General features: G+C 40.1%; 1 protein-coding gene across 13 annotated transcripts in view; it reads right to left on the reverse strand.

The window, feature by feature from the left end:
• Positions 1-21,547, reverse strand: part of REPS2 (RALBP1 associated Eps domain containing 2) — a 231,736-nt gene that overhangs the window by 46,295 nt on the left and 163,894 nt on the right. For 10 of the 13 annotated variants that reach the window (XR_013375073.1, XM_077889682.1, XM_077889681.1 and 7 more), the window contains 3 exons: positions 20,305-20,366; positions 18,413-18,505; positions 8,082-8,138 (listed from right to left, as the gene is read on the reverse strand). Coding sequence is in view for 12 of the 13 variants with exons in the window: in XM_077889682.1 (XP_077745808.1) it covers positions 8,082-8,138; positions 18,413-18,505; positions 20,305-20,366 (212 nt within the window). In the remaining variant the exon portion in view is untranslated. The remainder of the gene's footprint in view (positions 1-8,081; positions 8,139-18,412; positions 18,506-20,304; positions 20,367-21,547) is intronic. The other 3 variants (XM_077889691.1, XM_077889685.1, XM_077889684.1) reach the window with 2 other exon arrangements.

The following is a 21,547-nucleotide window of genomic DNA, read 5'->3' on the forward strand; positions in this document are numbered from 1 at the left end:
GTTAAGCATCTGCCTTTGGCTCAGGTCATGATCCCAGGGTTCTGGGATGGAGCCCTGCATTGGGCTTCCTACTCCATATGGAGCCTGCTTCTCCTTCTCCCTCTGCCTGCCGCTCCCCCTGCTTGTTCATTGTCTGGCTCTCTCTCAAATAAAAATCTTTAAAAAAAAAAAAAACAGACAACACAATAATGGGTGTGACTGTGTTCCAATAAACTTTATCTACAAAAACACGATGATGGGACAGATTTGGCCTGTGGGCCATAGTTTGTCACGCCTGGCCTAGAGAAAACAGATAAGCTAAGGGAACATGGCATAGCCTATATCCCTTCTTGAAATTCACAGAACACATAGCATATCACACACACTCTGAAATCCTGTGAAGTAAAGGAAGCCATTGCTTTCACTTAACCCAGCAGTTCCCAAAATGATTTGGCTTCAACTTCTTATTTTCATGTAACTCCTATTAATATCTAGCAGAACTATGTTCTGTGGAACACACTTTGGGAAACAATGACCTACCGACTGGGTTTAGAGGAACAAAGGAAAAATATTTCATTTGACTCAAATGCCAAATGCCACATTCCACACCTAATCCTTTGAGAGGAGCATTCTACAGATTGTTTGGCAGATCCAGCTCGGGGGAGCCTCTGCTAGATCCCCTTCCCCAAGCATGTGGAGGCAGGGTAAGGATGGGGTTGCCGCCTGGCAAGAAAGGCCTCCCTTTGTTTCTCATTTCCTCCCTCCTTCCTTGCAACAGCAGCTGTCGCTGCTGCCAACTACTTCTCTACATGAATTTATTTACTGGGCTTCCTTTAAAATCTCCTGGACATGAACACAATAAATTCATTCATTATAATAGTTAAAGTAGATGAACAACACAATACTGATAAATTATGGATTTTTTTTAAAGTAGCTTAAAACAACATGCCCCAGATTCCGGTGCCACCCAGGCAGGCTAGCTCTGCAAAGGTCCCATAGCTCCCATCTCAGTCCATGTGCTCATTATTAAACCTCCTACCTGGGGCACTGCAAAAACTGCAGTGGGTCTTTTTCTAGCCTTCAGTTATTTTCCCAGTCTGATCCACCCTGCACACACTAAGGAAATAATTTTGTAAAAGCACCTTCTCTCATCAAAACACTTTCCTCAAAGTCCTTCAATTGGTCCCTAAGGCCTATGGCATAGCACCACAGGCCTTAGGGACACTCAGCCAGTTAAAGATCTTCTATCATCTGGCTCCAATTTGCCTCTGCATCATAACTGCATTAGTTTCCCCATATGGATCCCGCTCCAGGCACGTAAGTATTACCTGAATCTTCAAACAGACCAGAAATTCCTTCCCAACTCAATTCTGTTTGTTCTAGACCTTCTAAGCCCAGTGGTTCCCAAATATAGCTGCACAGGAGAATTATCCAGGGAATTTTTATAAATTACAGACTTTTAGATACTACCCCAGACCTCCCTAATTAGAATCTCCTAGGGGTGGAGCACTAGAAACTTCTATTTTAACAAGCTCCCTGGGTAATTTTTATGTAGCCAGTCCAGACCAACTGTGGACCATAGATGGCCTGAACTCATTTAAGAGATGAAAAAACCAAGTCTCCAAGGTCCTGCTCTGAAAAAGGCCACAGGTGCTGCACGAAAAACTAACTAGGCTTCTTAACTGTTTTCTTGTCCATTTACCATGGAGGAATAGGGGTGTCTGCCATATGGTTTCATAAAATAAATAAATATTTGAAGCTGGGCAAAATCTTCAGCAGTAAGACTTTTGTTTTTAAAAGTCAAATTTGCAGGGTGCCTGGCTGGCTCAGTCGGTGGAACATCCAACTCTTGATCTCAGGGTTTTAAGTTTGAGCCCCACCTTGGGTGTAGAGTTACTTTAAAAAAAAATAGGGATCCCTGGGTGGCGCAGCGGTTTGGCGCCTGCCTTTGGCCCAGGGCGCGATCCTGGAGACCCGGGATCGAATCCCACGTCGGGCTCCCGGTACATGGAGCCTGCTTCTCCCTCTGCCTGTGTCTCTGCCTCTCTCTCTCTCTCTCTCTCTCTGGCTATCATAAATAAATAAAAATTTTAAAAAATATATAAAAAAATAAAAAATAAAAAAATAAATTTAAAAAAATAAAATCTTAAAAAATAAAACCTTAAAAGCAAGGAAGTAAGTGTCAAATTTGCAACAAAAAAAAAGCAGAGGGGAGGGGAAATTAGAGAAAGGTGACCAAGAGGTACAAACTTCCAGTTATAAGATAAATAAGTAGTAGAAATGTAATGCACAGCATGGTGACCATAGCTAACACTGCTGTACAATATATAAGAAAGTTATTAAGAGAGTAAAACCCCAAGAGTTCTCATGACAAGAAGGACACTTTTTCTTTTCTTTTTATTGGTGAGGGGGAGAGGGAGAGAGAGAATCCCAAGCAGTCTCCATGCCCAGCCCAGAGCTTGATGTGGGGCTCGATCTCACAACCCTGAGATCATGACCTGAGCTGAAATCAAGAGTCAGATGCTCAATGGACTGAGCCACCCAGGGGCCCCTTCTTTTCATTTTATCTATATGAGAATATGGATGTTAGCTGAACCTATTGTGGTAATCTTTCACAATATATATAAATCAAACCATCGTGCTGTACGTCTGAAATTTACACAGAGATGTATATTACCTTTCAATAAAATTGGGGAAAAAGGTCAAATATCTTTTTAAAAATTAAGTAGTTTAGGAGTGCCTAGGTGGCTCAGTCGGTTAAGCATCCAACTTACCCCTTTTCCTCTCTTTCTGCCTCTGCCCCTCTCCTCGCTCACGCACACTCCCTCTCCCTCTCAAATAAATAAATAAACCTTTTTTTTTCCAAAGAGTAAGTAAGTAGTCTAATTGCAGAACTAATTGCTAAAGGTATGGATAATTGATTAATTTATTTTATAAACTCTGTAATACTCATGCTGACAGATTAGAAAAAGGAACTCCAGTTTTATTTATTACTCAAGAATTCAGGCAGATGCCAAGACTGGGAAACACAAAGGCAGCAGCTAAACTGTAGGCAGATGGGCAGACAATCATGCTTTGGCCTCTAGGGAATCTCCAGCATCCCACTGATATTCTAAAGGTCATTTGGTGCCAACCTTTCACCTGACCTCCATCTCTACTAGGTAAGGGCACATTAGAAAAAACCATGTGGTCACATCCAGCCACAGAAGATGCAGAACCAATGGCCAGCAACACACTGGCCACAGCAAAGCCCATCATGGCATGCCACAAATCAGTTTCAGAGAGAAGTTCCAAAAAAGCTGAATTTCTCTGCAAGAACGATGACCAAAATCCATGACCCAAGTCACCTCTGAGAGACAGAAATGGAGTTGATGTGTAAGCACTTGGAGGGCTCAATGTGTTTTGCTTCACTGTCCTTTCCCATGCCTAAGCTGAATGGAAGCACACAGCAAGTACCCAAATCCATGTGGGGAATGAGCTAGTAAGAATCCAACAGTGTTTTGTGTTTTACTGAACAAGTCAAGAATTCATCCTACAGTAACTGGAGCCCCAGAGCACATCAGTTACAGTGCAGAGGCTCTGGAATCAGTCCAGGATTTGTGCTTGCTTGGTATATAACCAGAGCATGTGCTTAACCTCTCTGAGCCACTGTTTCTTCATCTGCACAAGGGGATAATTCACCTAACTCCTAGCATTTGTAAAGATTAAGCAAAACAGCTGTCTAGAGTGCTAAGCACAGTAACATAGTAGCCACTCAATAATGGCAGCTACTATAATAATTAAGAGTAAATATACAAAAAAAAAGAGTAAATATACAGAGGCGCCTGGGTGGCTCAGTGTCCGACTCTTGGTTTCGGCTCAGGTCATAATCTCAGGATCATAAGATCGAGCCCCAAGTTGGGGTATTCTATGGGGAGTCTGCTTGAGATTCTCTTTCCCTCTCCCTCTGCCCCTCCCCCTGCTAACGCTCTGTCTCTAAAATAAATAAATTTTTAAAGAAAAGCGAGTAAATATACAATTGGTTTCCCAGGCATAGATTCTGCAACTGCAAAGAGTAGCCAATTCAACATAAAGGACTCTTCCTCTCTTGCCAAAAGATGAAAACCTAGACTGCGAAAGTGCTGACTCCAATTTAGATTATACACAGATCCTATAAGCAGGCTATCCAAGGTCCAAATTTGTGCCACTGGACATTGCTATCAATATTGGAGGGAAGAAGCTTTTAAAGATAAAAGCTCTTTCAGATTTTAGGGCTGTTTCAGCACAGGTGTCTCAGGCAGCTTATACTGAACATCTCTGGTGGTCCCCTACAGCTGGCCAATCCAACATTGGCAACACCCAGGGGAACGCTGACAGAGGAGCTCAGGGACAACTGCAATAGAAGTGGATAATCAGTGACTATAATGGGCAACTAGTCCCTGGACACAGCAGTCAAATAGCATAATCTCTTGGGGATTTCTGGAATCCACTGGATTATGGACAATAATCCATGAAACAGATTTACTGTGACAAAGAACCATGAGTGCTTTATTTTGGTCTAAAAGACAAATATTTTGGCAATGATGACTGGGATTTTGTTCTTCTATTTCCAATTTCTACTAATAGAACAGAACTCTGAGTCAAGTCTGAGCCCCACCTTCTATTTAACACATACCTAAAGCCATACGATAATGCTCTCTGCAGAGTCAACAACATAGACTTTATAGGTAAGGGGATCTATGACAGGATTCTCTTGAGATTCATATTCCCCACTGAATAAAGGTTGAAAAAAAGATGCCATGTGTATGCTTCTTACCATACCAAATAGATGCTTACTAAACAGGCAGCCACCACCATCACAATTCAAAGATATCTGGATATGAGGCCTTTAGAAATCCCTTTTGCTGGTCCCCCAACCCTGACATATATAGGCCTGGCAACAAGAGCAAAAGTATATAAAAATTTCTAAGTGCCTCAAACCCCTAGCTCTAGCCTAACTTGATATTTTACCACACTTAAAATTTTGAATTCCATTCCCAGTTCTGTTGCTCTGTATTAATGTAGTATTTGAAAAACATCTTTTCTAACTACTGAAAGCTGATAATTAGACTGTAATTAATGTCCCCTTTTGGGTTGACACAGCCCTTCCTGCATGAGCTATGTCCATCAGAAGAAGGTGGCTTTTAATTAGATTAAATTTAATTTCTAACTTTCAATTAGAAATAGCTGGCTAGAAAGGAAACTATAAAAATTAGTTAAGAGTTAAGAGCCAGTCACAAAATAAATCCAGTACTGACGAGGATGTAAGAAGTGGAACAGGAACATTGTTGATGGAGTATAAATCAGTACAAACACTTCATAAAACTGTTTGGCAGTACCTATAGGTACCTATAGGATAGGCTGGACATATGCCTATCCTATGACCCAGCAATTCTACTATAGGCAGAAACCTAAGAGAAATGAAAGTATCCACCTACTCAAAAACTTGTATATGAATATGCACAGCAGCATGATCCATAATTGCCAAAATCTGAAAACTAACCAAATGTCCACCAACAGTGGACAACAGTGATATTTTTGCATATACAATGGAATACTATACAGCAATGACCTATAATTATACACAAGAATATGGATGAATCACACAACATTGTGTAAGCAAGAGAAGCCAGACACAAGAGTATCTACTGTGTGGTTCCACTTATGTAAGGCAGATAACAGGTAAAACTGATCTATGCTGTTACAAGTCAGAAGATTGGTAACCCTAAGGGACAGTAACTGGAAAACAGCCTAAGATGGGCTTTCTGGGGTGCTGGTAATATTTTGTTTCTTGACTTAAGTGCTGATTATACACATGTGTTCAGCTTCTGAAAATTCATTCAGTTGCATGCTCAATGTACACTATTCAATATGTATGTTCTACTTCGATAAAAAGTTAAAAAATAAATCCAGTGGAGCGAATTTCCTGTAATGTCCTTAAAGTGCCACCTAGTGGCACAAGTTAAATGTAAACAAGAGGGAAGTTTTCATTTCTAGCGACTTCAAAAATATGGTCCCATTTCTAGCAGCACGTTCTGGGATTGGGCTGAAAACAGTGCCCTAGACTAAAAACGAACAAACAAACAAAACACTCCTGTGTGGCACACAGAGTTCCTGACACAAGGGTCCAGCAGCAAGTGAAGCTGTCTACTACCCAACACACTAGCAGCAACGAGCTGAGGACACACATCACTTCCCAGCCACACCTGCCATCAGCCACGGTGTGGGAGATTTACAACACAGACATCAGGAAAGGCTACAGAGTGGGGCTGTTCCTTTTTCCAGAGGGAACATTTACCAACACACCAGGAAGTGATACCTACAGAACTTGCTGAACAGAAGAGAGTATTCAGGAGGAGTTGGGAACAAAGAAATCCTTTATCCTGTTTCTCCTGGACAGGCTTCTTTCCCTCTTTCTCACCTTAAAGGCAAGGCCTTAGTCTGGTTTCCTCTATTATGCCTGAGAAACAAAGTTAAGAAGGCCTGCCCACAGCAACTCTTTGAAGCTACTGGTTGAATCAAGAGTATTTGCTCAAGGCTTTATTAGTAAACTGTAACACAGAGAGCATCTTGGTTAGATAAAGGTCCTCAAGGCAAAGCTGCAAACTAAATACAGGCATCACAATTCTTGAGTTAGGAGATGGTAGGTTAAAAGGCCTTATTAGGAGGTCTATCTGTCTTTCCATCAATTCTCCTCCTTCATGTTTCCATTATTTACAGGAAAAGGTGATGATCTGGATTTGGAGCTAAAGACTGTAGTTTGCTGACCCATGACATAGGCAGAGGGCCAGCCAATGAAAGGTCACAAAAGCAGGAAAGAATACCATTCTACTAGAAGTGGTTTAGTAAGCCAGTCCAGCACTCATTCTGGGCTTAGGACCGGCCACTAATTTTTGGTTATCCTAAGTCTGCTCCTCCATATTTGCCAACTAGAACCAGCTTCTGTTTTGCTGGGCCTGGAGCAGTAATAATTATAATAGCTACTTGCCACTGAGGCCTGACTATATGCCAGACACAATTCTAAGTGTTTTACGGATACTAACCCATTTAATCATTTTAACAACCCTATGAAAGTAGATACTATCATCATCCCCACTTTATACATGATGAACCTGAGAGACAGACTAAATAACTTGCCCAAAGATACACAGCCAGCAAGAGGCAGAGATAAAATTTGAACCCCGAGCCCACTTAACTATTCTGTCAGGGTGCCTCCCTGGGTCCGACTCCTAGCTGTCCTCCATTGTCCTTTCCCATTAACACCACAGCACATTTGGACACCCTTCCATCCTGCCCCACTTCCATACTTGCTCCTTCCCTGACACACAGGAGTACTTATTGGTTTTTATCACCATGTGATAAGGGGGACAGAGAAGAGAAATAAATATTCCATTGTTTAGGAATCTAGAAAACAACCATAACTGACCTCTAGGGGAAAGACTGGGGTAGCTTGTTAGTTATGGGAAATACGGCATCCAGCTACTGCCTATAATCCTTGACAATACAACATGAGAAAATGAACTTAAATGAGATACATATACACACTAGGAGAAACTATAAAATGGATGGCATTAGGCAGGAGCATAGGGCAATCTCTGTGCCGTCACAGTTCTTGGCAAAGTATGGGCCTGTTGTAAGCATATTCCATCAGTGGGATGACCTTACAGCATCTTCCAGAGAAATGATGCTAGCAAAGTCAGCTTTACATGATAATACCATGAGCACAATACAGTAAGGGGGGCATCCAAGAAAGAAGACAAGTTACTAGTGGTGGGGTAAAGCTAATTCATTAAGAGGTTTCACAATATAAAGTGTTCCCGTGATAAAGATAATTGTCAACAAATGAGTTAACAACTCAATTGTCAACTCAGTTGTTAAGAGATGGGTTAAGGGGCACCTTGCTGGCTCAGTCAGAAGAGTGTGCAACTCTTAATATCAGGGTTGTGATTTCGAGCTCCATGCTGTGTGTCAAAATTACCAAAAGAAAATAATTCTGAGACATGGTTGGACAGCATAGCATAATAGGAGGAACTGGCACTCTAAGGCAAGATAACCAGGACTGGAACCGTCATATTAATTCTTACTTGCTGTGGGTGACCTTGAGGAAATTCCTGAAGTTCTCTGTGCCTTGGTTTACTCATCTGTAAAATGAGAATAGCAACAGAACCTATCGTGCATGGTTGTTATGAAGATTAAGCACATATTTGTCAAGCACTTAAAAGAGCATCTAGCATATAAGCACTATATATAATTATTTATTATGCAAAAGTTCTGCCTTTTTTGTTTCCTTTTAAAAAGCAGAATAGGGCTAACAACACTTGGCCTTTTGCCACACCAAATATCGTCCACTGACCAAAGTGTGAAAGCTATTCTGGCCAAGATAAATGTTAAGTCAAGTCTGCACTGAGAAAAGCACTTTTGCATTTTGCCTAATGTATGGAAATACTTCATATTTAGAAAATTATTGGTGGGCACAGAAACTGGAAATTCTTGTGACCTTTTGCTTAGCAAGCCTTTGGGCTATGCAATGAGTGATTCCTCTGTCTCCTTCTCCCTCTCTCTCAGTGTTTGTTATCATTACATTTCTAGCACCTCCTCAGAAATCTTTCCCAGCTCTCCTCTTTACAAGAGCTTAGCTAGCTCTGTCACTCACTAGGTGAGAGGCTCCAAGGAACTCACTTTCTGAACCTTAACTTCCTCTGCTGTAAAATAATGTGCAAGGACAGATATGAGAGAGCACAAGCACAAAAAGTGTTAAAATTTAAAAAGACTTAGACATACTCAGAAGCCAGCTCAACACCCCTAAAGGGCCAAATCACAAAGTAGTTAGCCAGGCTGAGGGTTCAGAAGCAGGCAGAGGCAGCTGAGAGCTCATACAGAGCAGAGTAACAGGTATTTCAAAGCCCCAGAGGAGGCAGAGGGCCTCCTCCATGCTCATTTCCTGAAGCCAGAGGCTAAGGTGGTACTTTACTACCTGTGAAGCTGCAAAATCAGGATGAAGTCTGGGAAGGTGCTTGGGACTGCCTCCCTAAGAAAGGGAACAGAAGCAGATAGAGCACACAGCCTGCACCCCCCCTGCAGAGAGGGACACCTCGGTGGCTCAGTGGTGGAGCATCCGCCTTCGGCTCAGGGCATGATCCTGGAGTCTGGGATCCAGTCCCACGTCGGGCTCCCTGCATGGAGCCTGCTTCTCCCTCTGCCTATGTCTCTGTCTCTGTGTGTGTGTGTATGTGTGTCTCTCGTGAATAAATAAATAAAATCTTTTTTTTTAAAGCCTGCAGAGATATGACTAAGATCGTTCCAAATTAGGGTGCCTGGGTGGCTCAGTTGGTTGAGCATCTGCCTTGAGCTCAGGGTCCTGGGATCAAGTCCTGTGTGCAGCTCCCTGCTCAGCAGGAAATCTGCTTCTCTCCTTCCCTCTGCCCGCTGCTTCCTCTGCTCATGTGCTGTCAAATACAGAAAATCTTATGAAAAAAGGAACCAAAAAGAGAATTCTTAACAACAACAAGAAACACCAGAAGAAAAGGAGGGAATACATTCACAATGCTGAAGGAAAATAACATTCAACCTGCAATTCTGTACAATGCAAAATTACCATTTCAGAGAAAGGACAGTAAGAGTTCACTATCCAGAGAACATGGACGTAAAAAACTAGTAGATGGGGAAAAAAAAGAAAGAAAAAAACTACTACGTGATAGATTTCAGTATATTTGAACCTCCCAATTCCTGGAGTTATCCTAACTACATTATGTATATGATGACAGGTCTTATAAATTCTGAGAGCATGGTGTCTAAAAGTAGCTTCCCAAGTGTCAGTTTATTCTGATGAAGCTTTAAGTGAGTTTTTAAAATTCTAACTGTCCTATCAGAGAGCACTTTTTCCCTTTTTCATAAACATTAATTGAAAGAGAAACTCTTTAAGAGAGAAACTACATAATTTTCCCACCAAAAGAGCTATCTAAACTACTACCAATTACTTAGCAGTTTACCTCCAAATGCTTGACAGTAGAGACTTGACATTTTGGACTGAAATGTCCGGAGACCTTCACGGACTCTGCAATTTACATACATACCACTCATATAGTCTCCCCAAAATAGAGACTGTACTTATATAAACAAGGTACAAGATGAGATAGGTAAGTTATAAATGAATTATTTAAGTGACCCCTTTAGACCTCTGAAAAGAAGTCCATGGAAATTCATTAAGGGAGTTAAAAACCTCAAAAGCCTACAAGGGAACACTGGCCAGTAACGCTGAGAAAGGAATTCAAAATCTGATCATGGAAAAGGGGCCAATCACTGTGTTCCACAGACCTTTCAGATCACCCAAGGAGGCAGAACACCTTACTGTCAAAGGTTTACTAAGCACTTTTATGTGGTACAATCAGGAAACATTTCTGTACCCAGCTGTTATCTCCCTTTTCCACTATTTTCCATTTAATCACTTTAAGAGATGTCTAATACCCTATTAGGCAGATAAACAATACCCTTAACCAGAGTAATACCAACACCCTTAACCTTCTTGGACATTTGTCTGTATTGGTGTTTTTTAAAAGATCTTATGTATTTATTCATGAGAGACACAGAGAGGCAGAGACACAAGCAGAGGGAGAAGCAGGCTCCCTGCGGGGCAGCCAATGTGGGACTCGATCCCAGGACCCCAGGATCATGACTGGAGCTGAAGGCAGATGCCCAACCACTGAGCCACCCAGGTGCCCCTGTATTGTTTTTTATTTTTACTAATAATACTAAAATAAATGTCATCATAAAACTTTTCCTTTTCAACAGTTTTTGGGATAAATTCTAATAGTATTTGTTGAGAGCTGGCAAAGCTATGCATGCTCTTTTAAACAGCAGGGGTTTATCCTTAATCCACCCTCCACTACTACAATCCCAGTATTTCCACGTAACTGGGAGGCTCAGTCAGTTGAGTATCTACCTTCGGCTCAGGTCATGATCTCAGGGTTCTGGGATCAAGTTCTGTGTTGGATTCCCTACACAGTGGGGTATCTGTTTCTCCCTCTACCTCGGCCCCTCCCCACCTCCTCGTGCTTGCTCACTCTCTTTGTCTCAAATAAATAAATAAAATCTTAAAAATGCCAGTATTTCCTCACTATATCTCTGTCTTCTCTCTAAACTTATCACTATGGCAGTTTCTTCTGCCTTTTTAATTTCTCATCCAATGCCAACTGTTTGAGTACAGCTTTCAAATCCCTTTAATAAATCCTTGAGAGGACTTGCAGAACTCTCAAGATTCAATCAACAGAAGCTGGTCTAAACCACAGTTGTGTCTTCATGTTACACCAACCAAGAGCTATGACGAGCAATTTGAGTCACCTATGAACCAATCCTACAACTAGGGAACATACAGTAAAATGCACTGCCAAAATTAGTATGGGAAAAAAAAAGATCTTACACAATCAGAATCATTCTACTGGAATATTCAACCTTGATAAATTCAAAACAACATTATCTGCAGTGAGAGATAAATTTATCAGAATCTGATTTTGATTTAAAATAAAGCCTTTTAACTAGAGGATGCAAAAATCAATTTTTAGTTTCAATGATTTTGCTATTGTTTTCCTACTCTCCTTATCATTTATCTCCACTCTACCTCATTTCCTTCCTTCTGCTACCTTTGGGTTTAGCTTACTCTTCTTTTTCTCAATTCTTATGGTGTAAAGTTAGCTTATTGATTTTGGATCCCTTTTTCTTTTTAATATAAGTGCTTATAGTATAAATTCCACCAGAGTACTGTTATTCCGACATCTCATAGGTTTTGATATGTTTTCCCTTTCAGTCATTTCAAGGTATTTTCTAGGTATTTCACTTATAATTTCTTCTTTGACCCACTGGTTTTTTAGGAGTATGCTGCCTAATTTCCACATTTTAGTGAATCTTCTGATACTTCTGTTACTGATTTCTAGTTTCATTTCACTGTGGTCACTTCGTATGATTTCAGTATTTTCAAATTTATTGAGACTTGTTTTGCAGCCTAACATCTGGTCTATCCTGGGGAATGTTCATGTGCACTAGAGAAGAACCTGTCTTGGGCTGTTGTTGGGTGGAGTGTTCTATAGATGTCGCTCAGGTCTAGGGGATTTATACTGCTGTTCACGTCCTCTATTTCCTTACCAGTTTTCTGTCGAGTTGCTCTATCCATTACTAAAAGTGAGATTTTGTAGAACTGCTACTCCCTTCAATTCTATTGGTTTCTGCTTCATACATTTTGGGGCTCTGTTGTTTGGTGTGCATATTTCTATAAAATTTTTTTTTTACCATCTTAATGGAGTGAACCTTGAGTTAATATATAATGTCCTTCTATGTCTTCTAACAATCTTTGTCTTTAAGTCTATTTAGTCTGATGTGACTATAGCCACCCAGGCTCTCTTTTGGTTATTATTTGCATGAGGTATGTTTTTCCACTCTTTTATTTTCAACCTGTTTTTATCATTGGATCAAAAGTGAGTCTCTTATAAACAGTATATAGTTGGAATTATTTTTTAAATCCATCTGTTTCTATCTTTTAATTGGAGACATGTATACATTTAAAGTAATTAAAAATAAGGAAAGATTTACCCCTGCCATTTGCTGCTTGTTTTCTGTCTTGTACCTATTTGGTTCCTCAGCCCACCCATCACTTCTCTTTTTATGATTAACTGATTGTTTTTCTAGTATACTGTTTTTGTTACCTTCTCATTTTTGTATTTTTTATATTTTTTAGTTTTTTTCCTTAATAGTTACCCTAAGGATTGGTTAACATCTTAACTTTACAACAATCAAATTTGAATTAATACCAACTTAGTGTCAATAGTATACAAAGACTCTCCTCCTTTATAGCCCTCCTGCCCCTTATATTATCATTGTCACAAATTATATCTTTATATGTATGTGCCCATCAACATAGATTCGTAATTATTATTTTAAGCATTTTTCTTTTAAAACCTATAGAAAATAGAAGAGTTACAAATCAACCCTACTGGCTTTGAGATTTACCGACGTGGCTGCCTTCACCATTCTTCATTTCTTGTTATGGCTTCGAACTACTGTCTAGCATCCTTTCATTTCAGTCTGGAGGACTCCCTTTAGCATTCATTACTGGGCAGGTCCACTAGTGACAAACTCCTTGAGTGTCTGCTTATTGGGAAATGTCTGTCTCCAGTGACACTATCTGTGGGGGTATAAAGTACCTTCCAAGGCCACCTGTTGCCATCAGATCAGGGTTAGGAGACCCCCTTGGTCTCTGCTAAAACCGTGTTTGCCAGCTAGGAAAGTACTACCCTACGTTGTCTGCTGCCACCAAGTGAGGGACAAGAGGCTAACTCCCAGATTGGTCTTTGATGACCCCAGAGGGAGGCACATCCATGATGTTTAGCTGGTGTAGGGCATGTGTTGTCAAAAAGGTTTCTATCTAGTTTGTCTACCCTTTTCGCAGTCCTTTGGCCAGAGAGGAGACTTTTCTCAAGGTTTTTTTATTTTTTTGAGAGGGGGGTCTACATTTGTTGGTAGTTCCAGGTTGCAAGCTTCTCCAGTATGCAGTCCAGGATATATGGGAGTTGGTTTTTTGTAGGTTTTTTATTGTTGTTTTTATTTTTTTCCTTACAATTCAGGGAACTCATTGCCATGCCATTACTCAAGTCCTAAGGCCCTAGCCAGGCCACTTTCCTGTTTACATCTTTCAAAGTCCTCTTTCTGTTTATTATGTCCAGGGCTCTTAAGTTGTACTCAGCAGTGGGGGGAAGGAGGGAGAAATTAATCTAAGTCATCTTGTCCTCAATTGTGTTTTATGATGCTTCAACTATATTTGCAACAAAATTTTTCTTGGACAGAGGACTATAACACAGATTCAGAGACCTTAAGCACTAGAAGGATCTATCTACTCTAATCTTTACATTTTATAAAACAGGCAGTAGGTCTTGTGAGGCTAATCTGCTTACTTCCCACAAAGTTACAGAGTAGTAGAGCTAAGCAAGACCACGGAAACATTTATATAGCGTTCTACAGCTTTTAGTATGTTTTTTCCTCATCACAGATGAAGATAAATCCTGGGCCTAGACTTTCCTTCTTAATTACAGAAATACTCATTTACATACTGTGATTTTCAGCTCATCTACAGTGTGCACTGTAAGACAGAACAGGGTAACACACTGGAAGAAAGGGAAGGTGCCATCTTAGGTGACAGGTTTGTAAATTCTCTTTAGAATAATTACGAAGTTTCTAATAAATGAATACATAGAAAAAATACTTCTTGACATGTACTAAAATTACATATTGACAAGTGAAAATTAGGATGCCATATATATCTTTGAAAGCTCATTAATATGCTTTATATAAAGCCAACATGCTCTTAAGGTGATTCAATGACTAGTGTACATTACATGAGATCATCTACATATATTATAGCAAAAGATCTCATATTTGATGTATGCCCACTGAATTTTCATTTGATAGACAGAAAAGCCATGAAATGCTAGAAGCGGTAACATTTCTATATTGTTTATACTTAAAGAATGTTTCCTGCTGTTTTCTTATTAGATATTTAAAGTTCCCAATGAGATAGTACTCCATTTTACTCTATTAAAAATGGATTTAGCAATGTTGTACTATATGTTGGTTAATAAATTTAAATAAAAAATAAAAATGGATTTAGTATGTGCTTAATAGAGATTCAGTATGCATGTTAAGCTTTAATCAAATTTACATGTTAAAAATCTATTAAATAACTCTGTGAGAAACTTACATGATCACCAGTAATGCCCCTCCCCCCCCAAAAGACTGAGAAAAAAAGAACAAGTGTGGGTGAGCTCTAAAACTCTTTATTTCTTCCAGGAGAATTTACTATTTTGTATCACCAACTCTATATTAACTCACAGAAAGAATACTTGAAATGGCAGGATACTAATTTATAAGGACATTTTCTAGAAAAGCATAGTGTCAAATATTTCAGAAGTAGTTCAGGGCCTATAAACTGCCATTTGAGTTTAAGTGAGCCCGTCTTTCCTTCCAAATAAAAGAGGGTAGGATCTTATCTAAAAAGTCGTGTCTAAGAAATTTGGCTTTGAAAGGGAACAGCATGCCCAGCATATTCCTACTGGGTTCAGTATTGCCTTAGAGACCTGATTCTAGCCAGATGACAAAGTTAGATGAAGGACTTGCTGCATGGACTATGGTTTCCTCTCATGGCCATCCAAGTGCATGGCTAGTCCTTCACAATAGCACACACAGAACCTGAGGTGCACAGTGGGTAGTCCTTCCAGCAAGACCATTCCATCAAGCCCTCTAACCCTACTGGAGTCAGCCATCTCAAGAAGGCAGAAACTCCCAAGGCCATTCATCAGGATCTGGGTTCTTGTCACCACAGGGTATGGGTACATCCCCTAACCTGACCTTATGCCTCCCACCCTCCCCAACTCAAGAATGCCTTCCACTGTGCCCTTTAAGAACTGGGCATACCATCAACAAATTCCCTACATTCTCAAGTTGGTCTTTGAACATTCCTTCTCTTGCCTTAATTCAGTGTTTCTTAATCCTGGCTATACTTTAGAATCATGTGGGGAGCTTCTTAAAACTCCCAATGCCTGGGCCACCCACCACACCAAAATCTCTTGGGGTAGGACCCAGACCTCAGTAGGTTCAAAGCTCTCCCCCAGATGATTCCAGTGTGTACGAGTACCACTGGGCTAACTGATGCCCTGTGCTATCCCCTCAAGGGCTGTTCCCCCAACAGAACTCTCGTCAGGGTACCTTTCCTCTCCCAAAGCTCTGGCATTACTGGGACTCAAGCGGGCAGGTCACTGGCTCTTCACTGCCATGTTCAAACACTAAATCTCTCTCCCCTAAAATCTACCTTTCTAAATTTCAGGCAGTTCCTTAAACACATGGGGATCTCTTGCATGCCTGAATCATGAATTTGCTTTTTCTTTACAGTAATGCTCTGAACTCCTTGGCCATGTGAAAAGAAAAGTTTTCTTGTTTAAAGCTCACTTCATGGATTACCTTAGCCCTTCCATGAAGCCCTCTTGGTCTAAAGCTTAAAAGTATTGATCAAATGTTTCCTCCACAGTGTTTTCATCCTACAGTGCTATTTTAGTACTCCTGCACTGCCAGTGAGAAGCACTTGCTGTTATAAGGTAAGAAATTAGCTTAAAATCCTGAGCACAGGGATCCCTGGGTGGCGCAGCGGTTTGGCGCCTGCCTTTGGCCCAGGGCGCGATCCTGGAGACCCGGGATCGAATCCCACGTCGGGCTCCCGGTGCATGGAGCCCGCTTCTCCCTCTGCCTGTGTCTCTGCCTCTCTCTCTCTCTGTGTGTGACTATCATAAATAAAAAAAAAATCCTGAGCACATTAGTCTACAGGGAGCCCCAATACATCAAATGTGGTGTTAATATAAAACTGAAAAGATTATCCTTTGTACCAAAAAACCTCTTTTCTTTTAAAAAGATTATTTCCAGAAGAAATGTGGCATGAGATCGATACTATTAAAGAGATTTAATTATTGGAGTACCAAATAGGCCCTTAGCAAAGAACTGACCCACAGGACAAGCACCTCTGTAGATGGCATTTTACTCAGTTTATATACAGACAAACAGTAGGCTACTAAGTTAAACTCTCATGTTAACACTGCTCTATATGAAACAGTTAACTCTGCTTTTTAGTCATTTATGTTATGAATCAGTCTTTTCAAAAAAATTTATAAATAAATGTGTCACCTCTTTTGATCTGAGCCAAAATACCATGCCCTTGGTCTCTAGCCTGTCCCCAGGAAAATATGGAACACAAACCATTTGATTCTTTATACATTCAATTGGTCTCTCTTGATCTTACCTATAGTATGAAAAATAAAAAGATCTGTTTCTTTGAATTTATTCCTTTTCCTAACTCTAGGGCCCCATCTGTATAATTTCCTCCAGATGTCCATATCATACTGAGGCTTAGTGTAAGCAGGGGCCAGCTAAACTGCATTTTATGCTGAAAACCTATACCTCATCTCTCTCACTTGATATAAGTAGAGATACTTTGAGTGTATGTAGAAACAATCTATATATACCTTTGTGGACACATCTACAAATGTACAAATGCTTTTCTCTTACATACTTACAATCTTGAAGGACATCACTGACTGGCCATATAGTTTTTTAAACAGTTGTTCCTTTTTAGGGAACAGAATGTTTTCTTGTTTATTATAATCTAGCATTACTCACTTATCAGGTCAAATAATATGAAAATTTTAAATCCAGGAGTGCCTGAGAGGCTCAGTCAGTTAAAGATCTGCCTTCAGCTCAGGTTGTGATCCCCGGGTCCTGGGATCAAGCCCCGAGTCGGGCTCCCTGCTCAGTGTGGAGTCTGCTTCTCCCTCTGCCCCATTCCTTGCTTGTTTTCTCTATCTCTCTCTCTCAAATAAATAAAATCTTTATTTAAAAGTTTTAAATCCAAAATCTCTTTATATTAATCTCTTGTCAGAGCTATTAATAAATTTAAGATTTAAATTATACCAAGTTTCCTTGTTTCTCTCCCCTCAGTACTACAGTTTAAGTCTCGTAAAAAAGTCTCTGAGGTTTTTTTTCTAAGTCAGTTCAATTGTCCATATATAACAAGGAATACTCAAAAAAAAATTTTAACAGAGCAAAGGAGGAATTCGAAATGCTTAGGTTTGCTGTAATAAAGCTTGCTGTGAAGTAGTAAAAATGACCTCATGAGAGAATAAGCCAGAAAGAAAAATAAAGCAAATACGAAAACAAAACAAACTGAAAACATGACAACTAGAAATCCGAAGCTAACATGTGGTAAACTTTCTTTTTTTGGTTTCAACTCTTCTAAGAAAAACTACTGGCCTCAGATATGATAATTTAACTTTAATCACATAATATAGAGAAGAGGTGACAGATGAAAGTAGTTTGGAAATGTTCTTACCAATATCTTAAGGCTGGTGTAGAATAATGTTTCCTACTCACCAAGCCCTTAGGGTATTGGTTAAGTATTGTATAAATAAAGAGGTGAATGGTCACGCACACTACAGAATTGCAAGCTTTACCAAAATTGACCAGGTTTCTTTACTGTAGGACTTCAAATCCTTTAGTGAGCCCATATGCACTGTGACTCTCCACAAGCGGGCACTGAGGCAGGAGCTGCAAACATGTCTTAATCACAGAGCCCTATTAACATCTCCCAGAAGACTGCTTTATCATAAGCAGTTTGGGAAAGACTAGAATATACAGGTGCCCCATCCAAGTGCTTAGGTGAGACTCTCCCAGGACCATTAGGAATTTGACACTGCACAAGGACTAAATACAGTCACGTGTTCAGTACCCAGGATTTCCTCGGCTGAATGTGTGTGTCCCACTCACAGTGGAAGAAAAGGGGAAAATAGGGGGAGGGAAGTGGTGAAGGGATTTTCTGCCTGCATTTCTTACACACCTGTTTCTGCAGTCTGAAATCTCCATAGTTAGGCAGCTGAGTTGGAGGCTTGGGATGAGCACTGCACTCACTGTTTACATTGTGATGGGAAATCTGGTAGACAAAGAAGCAGTCTCATTCATTAACAGTGACTTGAGAATTCCCAGCCCCCCATCAGATCCTTGGTCACTAAGCCCCCAAGCAGGCAGGAAGCCCATCTCAAGCAGGTCAGATGAGGACTGCTAATAGCAGCAACACATTTCACAAGCAGGAAGTAATCACTGTTACTTGTGCAGTAGAAGATAAAGAGGTTGATCACAAAAGTTCTTTCAGACAGGTCTTCCACGCATTCATCCAAGTGGCTCCCAAGCCCCAGTTTAAAACCAGTAGCTGGTAGATAAGTGCCTCCAGAATGCCCACATTTTGTTGTGACAAAGCCCAGGTTTCCTGTTGGTACCAATCAGGAGTTTGGTCTCATCTAGGTCCTCCACAGTGGGGAATGTGGTGAAAGCCTCATCCTGCCAGAGCAACAGATCACTATCTTACTGTATGCATAGACACTTCAGCTCCATTGATGAGCAGGGCAGGGGCCTTTAGGAGATGGACCTCGGTTTGGGAGCTGGCTCTACCTATTTAATAGCTATGTCACCTTGGCTGACTTGCTTAACCCCTGTATGCTTCAACTTCCTCATCTGTAAAACAATACTACTTCATAGAATTTTCGTGAAAATTAAATAATGCATTGAAAGCACTTATCACAATATCTGTCTACTGCAGATGCTCAAGAAACAGAGCTAATAATTTCAATGAACAGAAATTATAACCAGGGAAAAGCTTAGGACAGAACTAAAGCTTGCCATTAGACATACAGCGGGGACTCAATACTTGTTGACTAATCAACATCTCTTAAAGCCAATCTTAGAGTATTAGAAAGGGGTTTCTCACCCATTTATGTGTCAGGAAGAACAGGGGTTTTTTTATTACCCTTCAAACAGAGGAAGGAAAGCAGTACTCATTGTATTTGCACCTCAAGGTTGAGTGGATGCTAAAAATGATCTAATTCTCTAAAAGAAGGACAAGCAAATGTTAAAAGTGGTTTCAGTGACTCAGCAAGTCCTAAGATGTGCCACATGGAAAGGTATGTTCTAAACCATCTAGAGTAATAAGGTAGAAACTGAGATTGTTTAGAGAGAAATTTTCTGACATTTTCTACTTAAAGTTAGAAGGCCTTTAAAGTCTCTTTAACAGCAATTAATGAAAAGAAAGATCTGTAGCACCCTTTACCACACTCTGCAGATTTGCTGCTTGCTTCTCATTTCTAACTCTACAAGGAGTGTTGATGAATAAGGCCATAGTAGCACATATAAATGAGGCAGAATTAATTCACAAGTGAAACAGATTTTGGTGACACCCTCTCCCAACTCCTGCTGTTTCAGCTTATTGTTCCAAAGGAAAATATCATCCTACAGAAAGCAATACAGGCTCAAAACACAGCACTAACACCATGGTGATGACCATTAATTATGGAGAATTAATACAACTCCTAAAATACTGATGAAAATATACACACCTAAATTATACATAAAAACAAACCATGCCCCCCGCAACTGGAGAAATGCCCATTCTTCTACTCCTTTCTCTATCTGAAAACAATATGCAACCCTCTAGGGCCAAAGGTGAACTACTATGCATTTGTTTGGTTGCTTATTGAGGAAACTTTCCCTTTTCCACATGAGGTTGGGGGACTGGCTGGATAAGAAATGAAACCACACTCTCTGCTTTGTCCAGATGTCATCGTGGAAATGTGACCAGCCAGTTAGTTCTGTAGCTATCAACCCTTGCAAAGGAAGTACAGTGGTAGGACAACTTCCCTACTATCAAACAGTGCACAGAAATCAACTTCTGTTTCCTACCTGTGACGGACAAGGTCTTGGAGGGAGTGCAGGTGGTGGAGGTAACAATCCTGACTTAGTAGCTGAAAAGAAAAACACATACTGTTAAGAATTACCAAAAACAAAATAAAATACCTTTCCACTTTTTAACTACGAATAGCAATTGCAGTTAACATGCTTAAGTTATTAAAATCCATCTGAAGGCTTAATTTAAAAAAGGAGTATATGCTATTTCTAATCTCTCTTTCATTTTCATCCTACCTAGCCCAAATCCAATTATTTATATAGGCTGTTTTGATTAAGATAGTATAAAACAGTAAAGAAAAGACACCCTTTGATCAAAGGACTAGAACCCAGCATGGGAAAGGCAGTCAATCCCTCATTATTCTGATGTTAATTATTTAGTTTCAAATAATCTAGGCCTTTTGGTTTCTCTAATATTTTTCCCTATCTCTTGGCCATTACACTATTCATTAGCTCAGCAAGTAGGCTACAGAAATGAAGGGAGCCAGAGTCCCCACGAGGCAGCTCTGCTGCTCTGTAAGCTAGTGGGTCTGACAGCAGCAGGGGAGTCTCAAAGAGATAGGACTAAATGATGTTGAGGGACCCTTCAAAGATCTCAATTTCCTTTTCTCTCCCTGATCCTTATTAGCAGCAATAATAAAATCTGTTTCTACAATAATGGCCCCATTTAAAGGATGTTTTGAACAAAAATTTGTCTATTTTTTTTAATTTTGTGAGATACAGAGAAAATGTGAGTTAAGCCAAGAACGTCTGAATTTTAACTAAATGAAAATAAACATCTGCTAGTGAATTACAAATCTCATAATTATGCACAAGAAATAAGCTTATTATCACACATTGGCAAGTTAAACCATATTCTTTACAAACTCCTTTAAAAAGCACACTGTGCTCTATATAACCATACCTAGTTTATTGGCAAATATAATATGTGTGCTAATATTTGGACAGTTTTCTGTGACTTAAAAATAAATCATAGCAATGTGCCAAGAACATGAAAGTTTTTGCAAATCACTTTTGATCTGACCTAGCTAGATCATACGAGCCAGAAGATGGAGTTTGGGGCTTTCCACAAAGGTAACTTAAGAGTAATTTCATAGAGATTTGCATTCTGAGCCAGTGCACAGATCTGGTACAACCATGTGGGCCCATCAGTGGCTTCTCTCAATCTGTCTTTCATTAAAATTTATGAAACACATCAGTGGGTCAAAACTCCAGCGGTGGTGAGACCTTGAACAGCCTT

The sequence above is a fragment of the Canis aureus genome, chromosome X (assembly GCF_053574225.1).
Source record: "Canis aureus isolate CA01 chromosome X, VMU_Caureus_v.1.0, whole genome shotgun sequence".
In the NCBI taxonomy this organism is placed as follows: domain Eukaryota; kingdom Metazoa; phylum Chordata; class Mammalia; order Carnivora; family Canidae; genus Canis; species Canis aureus.